The 20,626-nt window shown below is 40.1% G+C and overlaps 1 protein-coding gene across 6 annotated transcripts in view; it reads left to right on the forward strand.

Annotated features, from left to right (window-relative positions):
* The window catches only part of IFT81 (intraflagellar transport 81), a 52,557-nt gene that overhangs the window by 16,909 nt on the left and 15,022 nt on the right, over positions 1–20,626 (forward strand). For all 6 annotated transcript variants that reach the window (XM_036354343.1, XM_036354348.1, XM_036354344.1 and 3 more), the window contains 4 exons: positions 1,038–1,184; positions 10,888–11,037; positions 13,278–13,406; positions 14,636–14,725. In XM_036354343.1, coding sequence (XP_036210236.1) covers positions 1,038–1,184; positions 10,888–11,037; positions 13,278–13,406; positions 14,636–14,725 — 516 coding nt within the window. The remainder of the gene's footprint in view (positions 1–1,037; positions 1,185–10,887; positions 11,038–13,277; positions 13,407–14,635; positions 14,726–20,626) is intronic.

The raw sequence follows: 20,626 nt of genomic DNA on the forward strand, positions 1-20,626 counted from the left end.
TCTGATATGCAGGATGGTCTTAGGCGACTCCTGTGAAAGGGTCGTTCGACTGCCAAAGGGGTCACGACCGACAGGTTGAGAACCGCTGTTAAGGCATTTATCATTTTTTCCACAACTATTAGATCATGAGATTATATATGTTGTAATGTATTTCTAGACCAAAGAGTCAGATGAAAGCCATGAATTCTCTGAAAAGAACCCAGACAGGAGTTTAGTGTGAAGAGCATTCTGTAACCTCAGGCAATACTGAGCTACGTAACAAAGCACTATTCAAGGATGTTAGAATTTTTAAAAACCGTTTTACAATAGAAAATTTCAACCATATACCAAGGTAGGGAAGGTAGTTCACCTTCCTGTTTCCCTAAGTTATAGCAATCATGGCCTTCTGGTGTCAGAACCGCCAGCCCAACTGGATTATTTTGAAGCAAACCTTAGATTTAATATCATTTCATCTATAAATATTTCAGAATATTTAAAATAAGGTTTTAAAATTTTAATTCCAACAGCATATCACATAAACTACTGTTTTTAAAGTTCACCCGTGTTGTAGCATGTTTCAATACCTCATTCCTTATTATTACTGGATAACATTCCATTGTATGGATACTTTCACATTTTGTTCACTCATTCATCAGTTGATGGGCATTTGGGTTGTTTCTACTTTCTGGCTATTAGGAATTATGCAGCTATGGACATTTTAATACAAGTTTTTGTGTGGAAATATGGTTTTCTCTCCATTGACTATCTTTCTAGGAGTTGCAGGTTCATATGATAATTTATTTAACACCGAGGAAATGCCAAACTGCTTTCCTATGAGCTATACCATTTTACATTCCTACCAACAGTGTATGAAAGTTCTGATTTCTCCACATTCTTGCCAATACTTGTTATTATCTGTCTTTTTATTGTAGCCATCCTGGTGGATATGCTTACATTGAAATTTTAGCTTGGTAAACTCTAAAACAGAGAATTTCACAATTTAACAGAATGTTGATTGGATATGTTTTATTTTACGTTGGCATTTAATGCTCAATTAGGCATCCATAATTTCACGTAAAAAAGAAGCAAAAGCTGAGGAACTGCAGGAAACAAAGGAGAAGTTAGCCAGCCTAGAGCGGGAGGTGTCTGTGAAGACAAACCAGGCCCGGGAGTTTGATGGCACTGAAGTTCTGAAGGGAGATGAGGTAAGTTGAAGTCTCTCATGGGACAAGGATATGAGTATTGTTCTTGTTTGAAACCATGAATACTTTTGCCTTTTTTTTTTAATGTCAATAATGGGAAGTTAATATTATTTTATGAAACCTCTTTCTGTATAACTGAAAACTCTGTGTAGTAATATTAAGATATTCTTGATGTACAATGACAGATCTTAATGATTTTATGAGCTAATATTCTAAATTTCCACTCTTTAATTAAGTGGGTTTAAACTGGGTTTATTTTATAAAAGTGAAATCAAATGAGTAGGAACAGATAAGAAAAAAATTCATAATTGTTGATAAATGCAATTTCATAGAGGGCTGAGAACAATCACCACTAAGTAACTTTGTCAGTAATGTGTGTTTGACCAGTTGCACTGACACCTTTAAAATTACTTCATTGTGGATGTTTACAAAGCTTAAAAATACAGTTATATCTTGCATTGCTATATACATTTTAAATTTTGAACAGTGCTTTAACAGCTGTTATTTATCATTTTGTCAGGCTCATGAGATTAGTAGTAGGACAAGTAATAATTGTCCTTTTTGGTGATTAAACTTAAGCACCAAAAATATAATTCCCCATCTCCTTTTTATAAAGTTAGCTCAAAAAAGAATGAAGGAAGGAAAATATCTTATCTTTAGCTCAGTGCTTTTTTTTTTTTAGCAAATCAAGTGGTAGATCACATTTTAATCTTTTTTTTTTTCTTTCACATTTTAATCTTAAACATTGCTTGTACTTTACCACCTCTTACAGCTTTGTTATTTTACATTAGCTAAGAGGCCTCAGCAAAGGCTACTTTGAAAAGCTGCTCTGTCCAGACCTCATTTTGGCTTTGAAAAGTTGTTGAATTCATACTGTTACAAATTTGCAGTGAACCTTCACTGTGCCAAACACTTTTTTTCTGCGATGCTTCTTTCTGATTGTAACCTCCCAGTATGCCTTTTAGCTTATTGGGGAAGTGGTAGGTTTTCAAAAGTCAACACTTGATTGAAACATTCCTTTGGCTTTTAACATCTACTTCCAGATTGCTTTGAGACATGGGAGTATTTTAAATGATACTTGGAAGCCAACAGCATGTGCTTCGTGACATCCTTGCTAGCCAAGAAAAAAAAAAAAGATTAATTATGCAGCAATTCTGCTTTATAAGAGAACATGTTAGCTCCTAGCATTTTTATCTTTTCTTAAGAAAATGCTGCCCAATTGACAGGAAATAGTAATTGATATGGCCACATTTGGCATGAGTGGTGCTTATAATCCATCATTAGCTATTCCCTGTATGCAAGTAGAGGCACAAGAACCTAGTGCCAAGCTATTAGCCTTTATTTATTTATTTTTAAGTTTTAAAAAATATATATATTTTATTAATGTCAGAGAGGAAAGGAGAGGGAGAGAGAAACATCAATGATGAGAAAGAATCATTGATTGGCTGCCTCCTGCACGCTCCGTACTGAGGACTGAGCCTAAAACCTGTGCATGTGCCCTGACTGGGAATGGAACCACAACCTCCTGGTTCACAGGTTGATGCTCAACCACTGAGTCACACCAGCTAGCTATTAGCCTTTATTTTTGACTAAATATATTGTATAGGAGAAGTATCCAATGACAGAAAAAGCATTCTTTTTTTTTTAAGGGTAGTCAAGTTAATTTTTAAGGAATGGCCAGAAACTAGGACAAATCAAGTAAACCACTTACTTGGCAGTTACCTAAAAGAACAGAGGGTATTGGGGAACATTCAGCATAATCTTATAAGTAACAAATCTTGGTAGAGAAATTTTATTTTCTACTTTGATAAAGTGATAAGCCATATGAACAAAAGGGAAAAAGTTTGTTATACTTACAATTATATAATACTAGAGGCCTGGTGCATGAAATTCATGCACTTGGGAGGTGTGCGGGGGAGGTGTCCCTCATCCCAGCCTGCACCCTCTCACAGTCTGGGAGCCTTGGGGGATGTCCGACTGATGGCTTAGGTCTACTTCCTGCAGGGAGAGGACCTAAGCTGGCAGTTGGACATTCCTAGCGCTGCCACAGAGGCAGGAGAGGCTCCCGCCACCGCTGCTGTGCTCAAGCAGTGAGCTTGGCTCCGGGCTTCTGGCTGAGCAGCACTCCCCCTGAAGGAGCACACTGACCACCGGAGGCAGCTCCTGCGTTGAGCATCTGCCCCCGGTGGTCAGTGCACGTTATAGTGACGAGTCATTCTGCCATTCGGTCGATTTGCATATTAGTCTTTTATTATATAGGATAGATGGACTTTACTGGGGTTTCATTTGATACCACATGGTAACCACCAAAAAAAAAAAATTATGTTCTTTGCCACTCATCTGTATACACACTAGGTGAGAGAGTATAAGAAGTAGTAGTGTCCTGGACGATATGCTAAGTGGTTAGAGCATCCGCCCTTGCACCAAAGATTCTCAGGTTTGATCACTGGTCTGGTTGTGGCACCAAAAGTGTATAAGAGTATATGTTTCCTCTCTTACTTAAAACTCTCCACCACATTTGATCCTCAATCTTTTAATTTTTGGCATTCTGACAATATTTTGCTTTAATTTTCATTTTTCTTGATTAGGAATTAGATTGAGTATCTAGCCACATACATATTTGGTCATTTAGATTTCTCCTGTCATTTTTCTGTTTATTTTATTTCTCCATTTTTTTTCTAATGGATTGTGTTTCCCTATCTGTTTATCATATTTTTACCTATATTCTGGATCATAATCGGGATAGTTGTTTTCTTCTAGTCTGTTAGCTGTCTCTTTCTTTTTTTTTTTTTTTTAAATATACTTTTATTGCTTTTTTACAGAGAGGAAGGGAGAGAGATAGAGAGCCAGAAACATCGATGAGAGAGAAACACTGATCAGCTGCCTCCTGCACATCTCCCACTGGGGATGCGCCCGCAACCAAGGCACATGCCCCTGACCGGAATCGAACCCGGGACCCTTCAGTCCGCAGGCCGACGCTCTATCCACTGAGCCAAACCGGTTACGGCAGCTGTCTCTTTCTATACAGAGTCTTTTGTCACACAGAGGGTTTCTTCTTCCTCCCCAAACAGCTTTATTGAGATATACTTAGCATACAATAAACTGCACATACTTAAAGTACAAATTGTTGCTGTTATTTCAAGTTATGATAACTTCAAATATTGGGACATGATTTTAATATTAAGTGACTTCAGTTTTCCATAATCTGGAATGTTTTAAAAATCTTTACATAGAAATGTCTTACTTTATGCAGATTCAGTGTGAGAGGAGATATAAAGACAGTATGGTAGCAAGCATAATAGTTAATGGTCATGATTATGACTCTGAGTTGTCAATCAAAGGTTGCTGTGATCAGTATGATTTTTTTAAGATAACAGAAAGCTTAAGTAACCTCTCTTCCAGGAAGCATAGCCTGTAATTATTTTCCCAGCTCACACCTCACAACCCTCATATGTATTCACGTGTGTGGTAACACAGAGAACAGTTAAGATCACTTGCTCAGTTTCTGCCTCCCCTAAGAAACCAGTCAGCTCCATGATGACTGGGGCATATCTCGTGCTCACTACCATTTACTTAATAGCTGCCTATAATAGGCACTTGGTAAATGTATAGAAAACCCAGACAAAAATGTATAACTAATATAATCTAATATAGACATATTCTTTCATAGAAAGATGAAAATAATCCTAACCATAATTGTTTATTTCATTGTATAGACAAAGTAATTTTTAAATACCTGCCCATAGCCCTGGATGATGGGGTTCAGTTGGTTGAGCATCATCCTTTGTGTGTGGAAAGGTTCTGGGTTCAATTCTGAGTCAGGGCACATACCTGGGTTGCAGGATCCGTCCTCTATGGGGGATCAATGTTTCACTCTCACATCAATGTTTCTCTCTCCCCCCCTCTCGCTCTCTCTCTCTCTCTCTTCCTCTCTCTCTCAAATCAATAAAAAAGCATGTCCTGCCCTAGCCGGTTTGGCTCAGTGGATAGAGTGTCGGCCTGCGAACTGAAGGGTCCCAGGTTTGATTCCAGTCAAGGGCATGTACCTTGGTTGTGAGCACATCCCCAGTAGGGGGTGTGCAGGAGGCTGCTGATCGATGTTTCTCTCTCATTGATGTTTCTATCTCTCTATCCATCTCCCTTCCTCTCTGTAAAAAATCAATAAAATATATATTAAAAAAGAAAGCATGTCCTTGGGTGAGGATTTTTATAAGTCCTATATAATAAAAGCCTAATATGCAAATCAACCAAATGGCAGAACGACCAGTGGAATGACCAGTCGCTATGATGTGCACTGACCACCAGGGGGCAGACGCTCAACACTGGAGCATCCGCAGGCCACAGGCCAGTCAAGGCGGGTGCCAGCAGCCCCCCCCCCCCTCCTCCCATTGCCCCCTGGTCGCCCCACAGAGGGAGGCCACTGGTGACAGTGGTGTTGGGGTTAGGGGGCGGTGTCGGCGAGTGGCAGGTGGCAGGCCGGCCAAGGCAGGTGTGAGTGGGGGGGGCCCCTCAATCACCCTGCCAGTTGCCCCACAGATCAGCCCTGATTGCAGGCCAGGCCTAGGGACCCTACCTGTGCATGAATTTCGTGCTCCAGGCCTCTAGTAAATAAATAAATGCCTGGCCATAAACCTATATTTGCCATTTAATATGATAGCCTCCAGTCAGTTCTTTTGGTAAGTGATGAGATTTCTGCTTTCATAGGCAATCTGAGCTTGATGACTTGTTTCACTTACTGGAGAGCAAAAAAATAGTACTTGTGCTTCTTGTAGTAGTGCGACATGGCTACCGTTGTAATCACCCTGATCTCTCTATTAGCAAAGCAAACAAAAATCAGCCCCAGTGATGCAGTGCCCCCTTCCCAGAGCTGTCATTCAAATGATAAATGCATGCCTTTTGGGTCTGAACTTTTTTACAGCAACAAATGAACCTCTGGTTAAGGTTCTATTGGCGCTTCATGCATTGAAAGGTCTTTCCTGGTTTGTGGTGCATGGGTATAGAGTCCATTGTGTTTTCTCCCCTAACCGTTTCAAGAGCTTAGCTGTTTTGCTGTCAATACCTACTTTAAAAAATGTGCTTATTCAAGTAATATTTATAAGCAGCTTTAAAAAGGCCCAGTCAAGCCCAGCTGGCATGGCTCAGTGGTTGTGTGTCAACCTATGAACCAGGAGGTCATGGTTTGATTCCCGGTCAGGGCATATGCCTGAGTTGCGGGCTCGATCTCCAGTGTGGGGTGTGCAGAGGCAGCCGATCAATGATTCCCTCTCATCATTGATGTTTCTGTCTCTCTCTACCTCTTCCTTCTCCTCTGAAATCAATAAAAAATATATATATATTTTTAAAAGGCCCAACCAATTCATTCTACAGCTACCAACTGCAATCCTAAAATCCTAGAGCTAAATTGCAAAGATTATGAAATCTTTAAATACTTCAGAGAGAAGCACAATGAGGATAAGGGAATCCTGGCAAGATTTACTTCAGCTGTCAGATCCTGAAAAATCAGGAATCAAATTTTGACACTTGTAATTGAATCATCGCCCTTCCAAGTGAGCCAAGGCAAACCTGTGATATTTTTAGAACCTTTCAAATCACATTGTGCTCTTCAGAGTTCATAGCAGGACCTGAGTCCCCTAAAATTTTCTAAGAGTTGGAACAAAACAGAATCAAATAAATTAGGCTCCGTGCACTGTAATAGAAGTAACATATTACATATGCAATCTAGGTAATTCCACAATTTTAACCCCAAATTTGAAAACTTTTCATAGAAATCAGTTTGTGAGATTTAACTGCTTAGACAGCAGTTGAAAACCCCATTCGAGATATGGTAGCAGCTGTGTGATGGTGACTTGATTTATAATAGAAGCATAGAGACCTTGGGTGGTATGGTTGACTGTGTTTCACAGATGTTCCTGTGCCACAAGTTTCTATTAAACAATTTCCTACCGGAATGTATCATATTGCTTATTATAGACTCTCTCAAGAATTAGAAGTTAATTATCCACTACCATATGGAGGCAATTATATTGTTTATGCTTGGCGTGGTGAGATCTTTCTAATTTATTTATTTATTTATTTATTTATTTATTTATTTTTTTATTGCTTAAAGTATTACAAAGGGTATTACATATGTGTCCATTTTATCCCCCCGCCCTAGACAGTCCCCTAGCCTCCCCTATCCCCCAATGTCTTATGTCCACTGGTTATGCTTATATGCATGCATACAAGTCCTTTAGTTGATCTCTTACCCCCCTACCAAAGTTTAAAACGTCATACTAACAGGTTGGTAAAGGTTAACATAGTATTTGTATGTGTGTTTAGATATATGGCACTAGTTATGATGGGTGATTTGGAAAGACTGTCATTTTAGCAGAAAACAAAGGTTGCTGTGAAACATTTTTTTGCCTTAAAGCAAGTAGCAGCTCTGAGACCAGACTTCAGGAAATCCAAATGATTTATGACATGAAGTTGACATGAAAAGATAGTCTTCGCAGGTTTTCTGCAAGTCTGAATTTAGACAGAATACAAGACACTGACAAATGGGTAAAAAAATTGTGGCCGTTGGGTATAGTCATGCTATTCTTGAACAGTTGCCGTTTTCTTTCTTTTTAAATATATTTTATTGATTTTTTACAGAGAGGAAGGGAGAGGGATAGAGAGTCAGAAACATCGATGAGAGAGAATCATCAATCAGCTGCCTCCTACACACCCCTACTGGGGATGTGCCCGCAACCAAGGTACATGCCCTTGACCGGAATCGAACCTGGGACCCTTGAGTCCGCAGGCCGACGCTCTATCCACTGAGCCAAACCCGTTAGGGCAGTTGCCGTTATTTCATTACACACCTAACTTTCTTGGGCCTCGGGTTCTTGACCATATAAAGTACTTATTATTTGGTTGTCTTGTAAAGTCCTCGCAGCTAATTACTGTGGAAATAGTTGTCCTGTAAGATATTGAGGTGGAAAGTTTGCAGCAGGAATAGATATTCCCGTTTCTATATAAATATCCAGAATGATGTCTGGATCCAATAATACTTTTGCGCTCCAGATAAGTTTTAAAGGCATCTAAATGGTTACATACTTAGGGAAATAGGCTGCCTTGCCCATTTAAAAAGCTAGCCCAGATTTTGATCATTACTATGAAAGGTTCTAAAGTATATTAAATGGATAAGAGGAGGAAGAACATCTGTCAGATTTCGTTTTGATCACAAAGGAGCTGAGTCTGTAAAATTGGTCCCAAAGCCAGAAGCTAGCACTATAAGGCATTAATCTTATTGATTTCAGCATCTAAAATGATGGCTGCTCTTTCTTAAATGACAAATTTAGATTACAAATGTATATTGGTCCAAATGATTAGTAATAGCTGCTATAATGGGCCTTCCTGCTCAGTGACAAGCTTTATAGTTCAGTTAAATGACAAATTTGTCTGATTGACCTGCTACTGCTATAGTGCACTATAGAAAGCCTTTTCCTAAATATCCCAAGGAGTCATTGTAAATCCTTATAGATGTACAATGAACATGAGAAAAAAGTGAAATCCCCTAATAAATGGAAATTAAAAGTAAGATTATCTTTTACATATAAAATTGACAATTATAAAAAGTACCATAAATAGACTTTGAAGGGCAGAATGTGTCAAAACCCTATTTCCTTTTGACCATTTCTGGAAATATCCTGTAGATATTAAGAATTTGTCTATCCCGGCTGGCATGGCTCAGTGGTTGAGTATTGACCTATGAACAGGAGGTCATGGTTCAATTCCCAGTCAGGGCAAATGCCCAGGTTTCAGGCTCTATCCCCAGAGGAAGGTGTGCAGGAGGCAGCCAGTCAATGATTCTCTCTCATCATTGTTTCTCTCTCTTTCTTACTCTCCTTTCCTTTCTGAAATCAATAAAAAAAGATATTTTAAATGTGTCTAAAGATTTATATTCAATATGTTCGTCATGATTTTATTTTTATAATTTGGGAATTCAGAAATAATCTGAAATCCAAATGATAGAAGTACTAAAAAACAAAATTGAACTGAGTACATTTTAAAAATCTTACTGGCTTTATTCATCTCTTAATGAATCAGGCAGCATCCCATTTAGTCAGAGAGGAGCTCTAAGGAGCTGTACAAGATGGAAGACTTCTATAGACAGAAGGGAGCTGGCCAGGCAAAAAGGGGATTGGTTGTGGCACGGTCACCTTCCTTTAGGGGACAGCAGGGGCCTGTCAGGCAGACTACCTTATTAGTGGTAACCAGGTAATTCCTGGTGGACTGGTTTAAGATTCCATTCCTGGGAGAGGCCGCAACTGTAATTAATTTAGGTATTAAGTCTTGGTTTGGTGACAGTGGGACTTAAGTGACTTGTGTTTTCTCTCTTTTTTAAAAAAAATTTTTTTAATTGATTTCAGAGAGGAAGGGAGAGGGAGAGAGAGGTAGAAGCATCAGTAACGAAAGAGAATCATTGATCGGCTGCCTTCTGCACGTCCTCTACTGGGGATCGAGCCTTACAACCCGGATGTGTGCCCTGACCGGGAATCAAACCTTGAGCTCCTGGTTCATAGGTCAACCACTGAACCACACCGGCCGGGCTGTTTTCTCTTTTTTAACAGAATAAACTTGCAATGGAAGAAACATTGATAATGCGTTTCTTTCCCCTAGTTCCTTGGGGAAGTAGAGCCCTCAGAGTGCTTTGATGGCCACCTGTTGCTTAATTGAATGGACCCATGATTAATCTGACCCCAACTCCCTTCCCTTAAGTAGTTTGTCCAATGAACGTCAAGTAACAACCAATCAGCAGAGAGCACATTGAGTAATTGGTGGGTTTGTTCTTTCACCAAAAACATTTATAGCTTTTAAAAATAGTTCTGGAGCACAGCAAGATAGAGAAGGGGAAATTGGCCTAGATAATACAGAGGATAGCAGATGAATAGGGTTGATTTCATTTTGGGCACTTTGCCCAGGACACTTTTAATAGAACATATTATAGTTACTCTAGGGATTCTGAGTCTGTGGTTATGTCAGGCTTACACATTTATTCTTTAAAAGGAAAAATTGCAAGTTAATAGACTCTAGGTATATTGGTATGACTTAAAATTTTAAAACCATTACTATAATCCAGCCATTGATAATTTGCTGTGTGGGCTGAATTCCTTAATATTAAAACCAACTTAATCATGGATAGAAAATTATTTTGAACTTCCTTCCTCTAAAACACAATATGTTCTATATTTCTTTTAAAGTTTAAATCAACTTTAGAATGATGTCTAAACTAGGGATTAAAAGTTATTTTTATGTGAAGAATTTTTAATCTTACTATTTTTAAGGGAATTTTTTAAATACACAGGAACGAATCAAGTCTTTAAGGGGGAAAAAAGTACCTAAATTTGAGAAATGTTATACTTCCTATTTTACTACCTTACAAATTTAGAATTACTGACCTTAGATTTAGCTGTATAACTTAAAAGGAAAAATACTGACAGTAACAGAGTTTTACATAAGGATTTACACCATTTAGATGGATCCAAAAAATTAAAACATACACAAAGTATGCTGAATCAGGCAGTTAGTCTTTTTAAGTTTTCTAATAAAACTAAGTTATTATTATATACTTGGGACATGTGTTAGACAGTAGAAAATAAAATGTTTCTTAAACATTGAGAGTATATGTAATGTTTAGCAACTACTTTTCTACTCATTAAACTAATATTGTATTCTCTTACAGTTCAAGCGATATGTCAGTAAACTTAGAAGCAAGAGTACTGTTTTCAAAAAGAAGCATCAGATAATAGCTGAATTTAAAGCTGAGTTCGGTCTCTTGCAGAGGACGGAAGAACTCCTTAAACAACGTCTTGAAAATATTCAGCATCAGCTGGTAATACAGTATTATCTTGGGGTGCTAAAATTACAAATGTCAGGAGGTTTATGGGTTATAGCTCTGGGGTTTTTAATAGACAAATCATACAACTATTGTTTTTTTCTGATTAATTACAGAGATGTTATATAAGCTGATCATTTATGTTTAATGTAGCAGGAAGCAGTCTTTCTTTTTTTTTTTTACCCCTCCCCCCAGGAAGCACTCTTATGCTTGCTGACTTCGGGGTAATTAATAGCCTTATGATGTCCTACAATATAATAACCCTTTTCTTTGCCTGTTGGTCCACCGGCATGAGGACCCCAAGTGACAACATGGTAGCCAGAGCATTAAGTGTGGAGGGTCCCTTCATGTGCCTTCTGGTGGAAGCACAACCAGCTCTGGAAACCGGAGCAGGAAAGTTAATTCCTTAAGTGGATGAGTGGGAAGCCCAGAGAGTGATAACCCGCATACTTTCGAGACCCATGTATAAGACTAGAACTCATCCTCACAAGCCACCAGTTCCAATCTGGCCACTTAGCTGTCCCTTCACGAGGTCCTTCCTCTGTTCTGTCAGGTCATTTGCTCTCTGGGTGGGGTGATGTGTGGTACAGTGACTGAATCCCAAGGTCATGTGCCCACCACCACACCTCCTTTACCATAAAGTAGGTCTCTTGGTCTGAGGTGATATATGTGGGAATCTGTCTACATCAGTAGACCAGATACTCTGAGCCCTTGGATAGTGGTGTGGGCTGGAACATTGTTGGCAAGAAAGCAAACCCTTACCCAGAATATGGGTCAGTGCCAGTCAGAATGAAATGTCTTTTCAGAGCAGGAAGGATCTGATGTTATCATATTGCCACTAAGTAGATGATTGGTTTCCTCAAGAGATGATTCCATACCCTTGAGGAAACCAGTTGATCTCTGTTGCTGCCAGGTCAGATGTGTGGCAGTGGCAGTGGCAGTGGCAATGGCTAGATGGGCATTAGTCAGAGAGAGCCCATGCTATTTTGCCCATGCGTAGCCTCCATATTTGCCAACATAGCCATTCTGTTCATGAGGCCATTATCCAAGCACTGAGTGGTCATTGACAGAGGCTGGCTGACACTGGAAGGTGGCGGGTTCAATTCCTGGTCAGGGTGAGTATGGAAAACAACTCGTGTTTCTCTCGCTCACTCTCTCCCTTCCTTCCTCTCTCTAAGATTAATTTTTTTTTAATTACTTTATCTGAACCCTCCAACAAGCCTCCCATGTCATTTAAAATAAGTCCAAGTTCTTTCATTGTCCTAAAAATAAGGTAACAATATAATTTATCATCTAAACTAGGACACTTTTGAGAATGCAAAGGACAAAAGACATAGACTGAGACTGTCCCAGCAAACCAGCTGAGTCCTCTATGATTCCCTCCCTGCCCCACTGCATTCTCACTCTACTTTCATCTGCACCAGTCTCCCAGCTATTTCGTGAACAAACCAGGCATGTTCCTGCCTCATGTCTTGTGCACTTGCTGGTCTCCCAGGTGTCTACATGGCTTGCTCCCCCACTTTCTTCAGGGCGTTCTCAGATGTCATCTCAGGAAGACCTATAACCACCTTTTACTTAAGATTTCAACCCAACTCTCACCTCACACTGTGTTTTACTTGTTTACTCTCACTAGAAGTAAGCTCTGTGAGCAAGGGGATTTTTCCCCGTTTTGGTCACTGCCGAGAACTGTGCTTGGCACATTTAGGCATATAACAAATATTGGATGAGTAAGCAAATGTAAATACAATTGGATCACTTGAGAATTCACTCATTCTCCAAATATTTATTGAATGTGTCCTGTTTTATATTCTATGCAGAGTACATAGCACTATTTTAAAGTCTAAAATTAGAACTGCTTTCTATGTACCTGAAGATAGTAAAATTTAGTGTGAGTTTATAACATATAAAGAGATGTTATTATTGTTGAAGTCAATAAAGATTGTCCTTTAGGATTCTAAGCTAATTTATTTCATTTACAACTTTAATATTATAGATTGAATATGTATACTTCTTGTGGAGTCATTGAGGTTTTGACACCAAATTTTTGGCCGCATTTTTAAAAAATATATCTTTATTGATTTCAGAAAGAAAGGGAGAGGGAGAGAGAGATAGAAACATCAATAATGACGGAGAATGATTGATGGCTGCCTCCTGCACAATTGGGGATTGAGCCCCCAACCCTGGCATATCGAACCTCCTGGTTCATAGGTTGACCTCTATTTATTCTTTACTTTTAGCAAACCATTGAGGAGAAAAAGGGTATATCTGGATATAGTTACACCCAGGAAGAGCTGGAGAGAGTGTCTGCACTGAAGAGTGAGGTTGACGAAATGAAAGGACGGACCCTGGATGACATGTCTGAAATGGTGATTACACATTTTTAGTGGTTTTTTACGGGGTATAGAAGGCAGATATTTTTGTTTGTCCAGTTTTCAGTGAAACATTCACATTTTCCTTTCTGCATATTGTTTATATTTTTATCTGTATCAGTCTCTTGAATTTTTGCATTCTAGTAAGGTTGTTCAACTTACAACAGTTCATGCGTTTTAGGGTTTTTGAAGTGTATGAAAGTTATACAACATTAAGGAAATATTTAAGATTTAAAAAAAAGTTTTCCCAACATACCACCCTAACTAATAAAATTATTTCATTTTTGGGTGTGTCCTTAGTATCTTTCCATATTTAGGGCTGTCGTTTAGCCAGAATGTACTGATATAGCCTCGTGAGGCATTAGAACGTTTAACTCTTTCCTTACTTATTGGTAAATAGCTGCTGCCCCAAACTCTCAACCTGTCTTATCCACATTGGCTACTCGCCCAGAACCCCAGCATCTCACCACAATCTGACTCATAAAAAAGATTAACATTGTCCTCACCGGTTTGGCTCAGAGGATAGAATGTCGGCCTGTGGACTGAAGGGTCCCGGGTTTGATTCCAGTAAAGGGCACATACCTCAGTTGCAGGCCTAATCCCTGGCCCCGGTCGAGGTACGTGTAAGAGGCAACCAATTGATGTGTCCTTCTCATATCGATGTTTCTCTCTCTGTCTCTTTTTCTCCCTTCCACTCTCTAAAAATCGATTTAAAAAAAATATCCTCGAGTGAGGATTAACAACAAAAAAAGATTAACATTGAGCACCTGTAGAGGCCTGCAAGACTGCCTTCATCTCTATAGCTGGTGTCCATTGTGATTGATTATTACTTATGCCATTTGGGTTATTAAGTATTTTGAATATCACTTCATTTATGTTTATGTATATTTTATATAATCTACATAATTACATATTGTTTTACATAACAACATGATTATAGTTGTATATAGGCAACTTGTAGTTTATTTTAGTCATTACTTGTTAGATTATAAATGTTTTGCCATATTGGTTTGCAGTGTTAATAATTGACATTTTGAATAGTTCCGTGGTATTCCATCTTACCGAGGAATCAAGATTTACTAAATCACTTTCCTATTGCTTGGCATTGAAGTAATTTATAGTTTTTTTACTCATATATAACACTTCAGTAAATATCTTTATGCATGTAGTATTTTTGTTCTTTTGAATTCTTTTTTTAGATGTCATGTATTTTTTTTAAATGACAGGTAAGAAAACTGAATTCACTGGTATCTGAAAAGAAGTCAGCTCTAGCCCCAGTTATAAAAGAGCTACGACAACTGCGTCAAAAATGTCAAGTAGGTGAATTTGATATTGTGATACTGTTACTATTTTATCTGGTTGAGATATAGTAATTAGAATCCTGAATATTTTACTTGGGTCATTTATAGGAAACACATTATTATTATTACTATTATTATTATTATTATTATATTGATAGGATTCTGCAAAAGAGAAGAAGAATGTGACCTGAAAAGGTTTCTCTTTAATTTATGCTACTTGGTTTGTCATAAATTATTGGGGGGAGGAGAGAAGGAGAAGGAGGAGTTTAAGCTAAAACCACAAGTGCAGCCAGATGAGCTTTTTGCTTTAAATCTTATGAGAGCTATAAATATGAAGTCAAATTCTTCTGTGGCCAGGTAGAAGCTGAAAGTCTGCTGACAAGTGGTGACAAGTTAACTTAAATCAATGAACTTACTTTGCTGGGGGGCAAACTCTGATAGTGTATGATAAGTGAGGAAATGCCATTACTTGGAAGCTAATTCTAACCACTGCTTTAAAAATAAACTATTAGGAGGTAAATGCCCTTCACAAAGCCAGGTCCGGTGGCCTCCACCATTCGACATGAGCGGCAGTTAACACCCTCCATGCAGTAATTTTAGGTTTGAATGTGGGCCTGTATTGCATGTGCCTAAATTGGAACCATAAAACTCTTAGCGAGTGCCATCAGAGTCAGAGAAGCAGAATAAAAAATCACACAGATTTGGCCCTAGCCGATTTGGCCCTAGCCAATTCAGCTCAGTCGATAGAGCGTCGGCCTGCAGACTGAAGGATCCTGGGTTCGACTCGGGCCAAGAGCACATGGCCGGGTTGCGGGCTCAACCCCCAGTAAGGGGCGTGCAGGAGGCAGCTGATCAGTGATTCTCTCTCATCATTGATGCATCTATCTCTCTCCTTCTCCCTTCCTCTCTGAAATTAATAAAGAAATACATTTTAAAAAAAGAAAAGAAAAAATCACACAGATTTGGAAGTCAGATAGACATCATTTCCTCTTTATGAAACTACTAGAGAGCCTGAGACAGGTTTAGTGACTTATCCAACTAGAGAAGGAGGAAGTGGGAGAGTTGGGGCTTGACTCTGGCATCTACATCATCTTATTTCAAAACCCTTGCTTGTTCTATTACACACTGCTGCCATAACAAAAGGAATGGAAGCGACAGGTCTCTGTTCTCTGGAGTTGATGCTCTAATAGGTAAGATGGGACAAATACCATCTAATTTGATAATAATATAAAACACTTAATCAGATCATATATTTAACTGATTAAACAAAATAGTACATATAAGGCAGTTTGCAACAATGACGAATCCATAAGAACTTAAAAAAAAACTATCATTATAATTATTAAAAATAGTTTAAAAAGATGGAATATTATTCCTTTTCAACCTAATTGTTTTCTAAGTAAAACCATATACTAGATCTTAAATGCTATAAAGTCCTTTATTATTTTATACTAGAAGCCTGGTGCATGAAATTCGTGCACAGGGGGGAGGGGGCGGGCAGAGGGTGCGGGGAGGGGGGTGGTCCCTCAGCCCAGCCTGTGTTCTCTTGCAATCTGGGACCCCTCAGGGGATGTCGGGCCTAAATCGGCAGTCGGACATCCCTCTCGCAATCTGGGACGCTGCATGCACCAGTGACCATACTTTTCATACAGGTGAAAGGCATCTTGCTGTTGTATGGGCAGCTACATTTTTTGCCCTGTTATGAAAAGTAGTACATAACATGATCCTGCTGAGGCAGTAGTGCCATTTTCCCCATCTTATGGGTGGAAAAACTGAAGCAGAGAGAAGTTAAATAATTGGCTTTGTCACACAGTTATATGTGTCAGAATCAGGGCTGACCACAAGATGTGCAAGCCAGAGTCCATGCATGTCATTGCTGCATCATCCTGTTTTTTCAGTGTTAGAGTAGCCTTGCTAGGTTTTAATTTCTAAATGTAAGAGACTGTTCCCAATATATAGGGTAGGGTCCCTAGGCCTGGCCGACGATCAGAGTCATCTGTTGGGTGACTGGCAGGCGGGGCAATCGGGGAGCCCCCACTGGCACCCACCTTGGCTGGCGGCCTGGCACCACCTGCTGACTGGTGCCCCCCACCAATGGCTGCTGCAGGTCGCCTCCCTCTTGGGGGGCAGATGCACAACGCAGGAGCTGCCCCCAACCAGGAGCAGCTCCTGTGTTGAGCGTCTGTTCCCTGGTGGTCAGTGAGTGTCATAGCGACTGGTCGATCCACCATTCAGTTGATTTGTATATTAGGGTTTTATTATATAGGATAAGGTAACCAAAACCTGAAATTCATTTTCATATGATTTAACTAAATTTCTCTGTATGTAAAGGACTGCCTGCCTCTCCTATTACAAAGAAATGTAGCTATCTCACCACCATCCCTGAATAATACATCCCTCCATATTTGTCAAGTCAAAGAGGTGTCTAAGTCATCTGAGCATTTTTATCTCTGTCTTTTGCCATGTTAAAAAGACAAATACTGTATTTTTTCTTTTTTTTTAATATATTTTTACTGATTTCAGAGAGGAAGGGAGAGGGAGACAGAGATAGAAACATCAATGATGAGAGAGAATCATTGATTGGTTGCCTCCTACATGCCCTCCACTGGGGATCAAACCTGCAACTCAAGCATGTGCCCTTGACCAGAATCGAACCCAGGACCCTTCATTCCACAGGCCGACTCTCTATCCACTAAACCAAACCGGCTAGGGCTGTATTTTTTCATTTATATGAGTTACGTAAAGTCCCATTTGTATAGATTTAGTTCTGTTTGCTCTGATTGAATTTGTGCTTTTTGTTTTCCATTAACTCTGGAAAAATTCTACATAGATAATACTATCTTCAAACATTCTTTACCTGGTCGGTCTTGCCTTCTCCAGCAATTCATACTAGATCAGTGGTTCTCAACCTTGGCTGCACATTAGAATCACCTGGGAATCTTTTTAAAATCCTGATTTCCGGGCCTCATCCTCTGGAAATTCTGTTTCTTTGTTACTAATGTTGTGGCCCCACCCCATAACAAAGAAACAGAATTTCCGGAGGGTGAGGCCCAGAAATCAGGATTTTAAAAAGATTCCCAGGTGATTCTAATGTGCAGCCAAGGTTGAGAACCACTATACTAGATCCGTGGTCAGCAAACTCATTAGTCAACAGAGCCAAATATCAACAGTCCAACAATTGAAATTTCTTTTGAGAGCCAAATTTTTTAAACTTAAACTATATAGGTAGGTACATTGTTATTAACTTAATTAGGGTAATCCTACCCATGGTCATCAAACTGCGGCTCTTTGGCCCCTTGAGTGTGGCTCTTCCTAAGCCATAGGAGTACCCTAATTAAGTTAATAACAATGTACCTACCTATATAGTTTAAGTTTAAAAAATTTGGCTCTCAAAAGAAATTTCAATCGTTGGACTGTTGATATTTGGCTCTGTTGACTAATGAGTTTGCTGACCACTGCCTAAGGCTTAGGAAGAGCCACACTCAAGGGGCCAAAAAGCCGCATGTGGCTCGAGAGCCGCAGTTTGACGACCACTGTACTAGATGAATGTTAGACACATGCTGTGCTCTATTGCTTAACCCCACTTTCATATTTTTATCTTTTTGTCTATGATGAATTTTGGATAATTTCTTCAGCGCTATTTACGAGTTCAGTCTTTTATTTCCTGAGCTGGGTCTAATCTTATGTTTATGCCACTACTTAGTTTTTCATGTCAGTGACAGTTATGTTCATTTTTGTCTTATTTTTGTTCACTGTCCCTTTTTAATCTTTTGTTTTCAGTTCCTCTTTTATTTATTTTAAACATACTTACTAAGTAGGCATATTTCTGGTATTCTGAGTTTTTGGAGGTGTAGCCCTGCTGTTTTGTATATCTTCTGATTCTCACACATAATGGATTGATTGTTTCCCTGTATGTTTATACTTTGGGATTGTGAGCTTCTCTTAAGGTTTTGTCTCTCTCTTTATTTTTTATCTTTATTGTTGAGATTATTACAGATGTCCTTCTTTCTTCCCCCCATAGCTCCCCTCCACCCAGTTCCCACCCACCCCAGGCCCTCGCCACCCTATTGTCTGTGTCCATAGGTAATGCATACATGCATATAAGATCTTTGTCTAATTAATCTCTTCCTGCACCCGCCCACACCCCCTTCCCTCTGAGAATCGTCAGTCTGTTACATTTCCATGCCCCTGATTCTATTCCATTCACCAGTTTATTCTGTTCATCAGATTTTTGGCTTCTTCCCTGTGTTTGTTTCTATGTATTGGGTAGCTGCTAAGTCTCCTTGAGTTGATAGAATGGCCTTGTGTAATAGTTGTCTATAGGGCCCAGTGGTTCAGCCTCTGCAGTCACCTGAGGTGGACATTCTTGGTGCACCCCTTTGTGGCCTGTGTGCACAGTCTTCTTGTAGTTGAGCCTTGATTGCTGTTGGTGTCACTGGGAGGAATTGACCTCCAGGCCAATTGGCTGTGGGGACCAGCAGCAACTACAGTGAGAGAACTGCTGTGCAAGAGACAACCTTATGGAGCAGGACTTGCTTCAGTGAGGCTTTGGTGCTCACTGAGTCTGCCCCTTGAATGTGTCATTTATGGATGTGAAGAGTTGTAATCTGGTATGATCTCACACTGACCACTGGGTACACTGGCTCTTGGGTCTCCAGGGAGGTGCAAAGTCAGCCACTGCCTAGGACCACCCAGCAGGAGCTACAGAGAGAGTTACAGATTCCTCTTCTTTGTATCGGGTTTAGAAGTGTCCATGCAAGGCCCAGCTGTGAAGCAAGGCAGGCTGGTGCGGGCCTTGGGCCTTTTATTGATAGCTTTGGGGCTCCCTGACCGAACTGCAGCTAGTTTGACAGGTTTTAGGCCATTCATATGCAAAAGCCGCTGCATACAGCTTAGGTGGGGTTGTAAATTGGGTGGGGTGGGGCCTCAGGGAATTACCAGGGCGGAGCAAACAGAAATGGCTGCTAGTCAGCCCTGTACCAGGGAGGTCCCAGCAAGGGACCAATGACCGCTGTGAGCACCTCCGTCTGGAAGAAAGTCGCCCTCAAATTCCTGCCCCAATGCCAGACAGTCCAGTTTCTCCCCATATGTGTCTGGGTCCCCCAGAGCCTCGCCCAGCACTGGAGCTCAGAGGAAGTGGGAGCTTGTAAATTCAGTTCACAGTGCCGGCCTTTTAAGAGGAGCAGCTGGGTCTCCAGCAGCCTCTGTGTCACTCAGTCCCAATCCACACTGGTTTGAACTTCTTTCCCTAGCTCTGGAACCCTGGGCTTGGGCCTGATGTGAGGCTGAGACCCCTCGCTCCTCTGGGCAGCCTCCTCAGAGGCGATCTCCCTCCCGATCAAAAAAGTGGCACACCCCTCTGCACTTCCGCACGCCTGCCAGTCTCAATGTGCTTTCTTCTTTACCTCTCTAGTTGTAGTACTTCCACTCAGCCAGCTTTCCCATGGTTCTGGATAATAGTTGTTCTGTATTTTAGTTGTAATTTTGATGTGGTTGTGGGAGGCAGCAAGTGCAGGCATTTACCTAGGCCACCATCTTGTTTCCTCCTCGATGTTTTGTCTCTTGAATCCTGGCAGCTGGGATGAAGGGTGTGTCCCTCAGACTGGTTTTGCGGTTGTTCTGCCAGGTGTTTTAGGAGGATCACAGACTGGGAGTTAATTTCGAGTTAATGTCTCAGCATGCGAGTTCTTAGACCAGTGATGGCGAACCTTTTGAGCTCGGCGTGTCAGCATTTTGAAAAAGCCTAACTTAACTCTGGTGCCGTGTCACATATAGAAATTTTTTGATATTTGCAACCATAGTAAAACAAAGACTTATATTTTTGATATTTATGTTATATATTTAAATGCCATTTAACAAAGAAAAATCAACCAAAAAAATGAGTTTGTGTGTCACCTCTGACACGCGTGTCATAGG

Source organism: Myotis myotis, unplaced genomic scaffold, assembly GCF_014108235.1.
Source record: "Myotis myotis isolate mMyoMyo1 unplaced genomic scaffold, mMyoMyo1.p scaffold_m19_p_20, whole genome shotgun sequence".
In the NCBI taxonomy this organism is placed as follows: Eukaryota; Metazoa; Chordata; class Mammalia; order Chiroptera; family Vespertilionidae; genus Myotis; species Myotis myotis.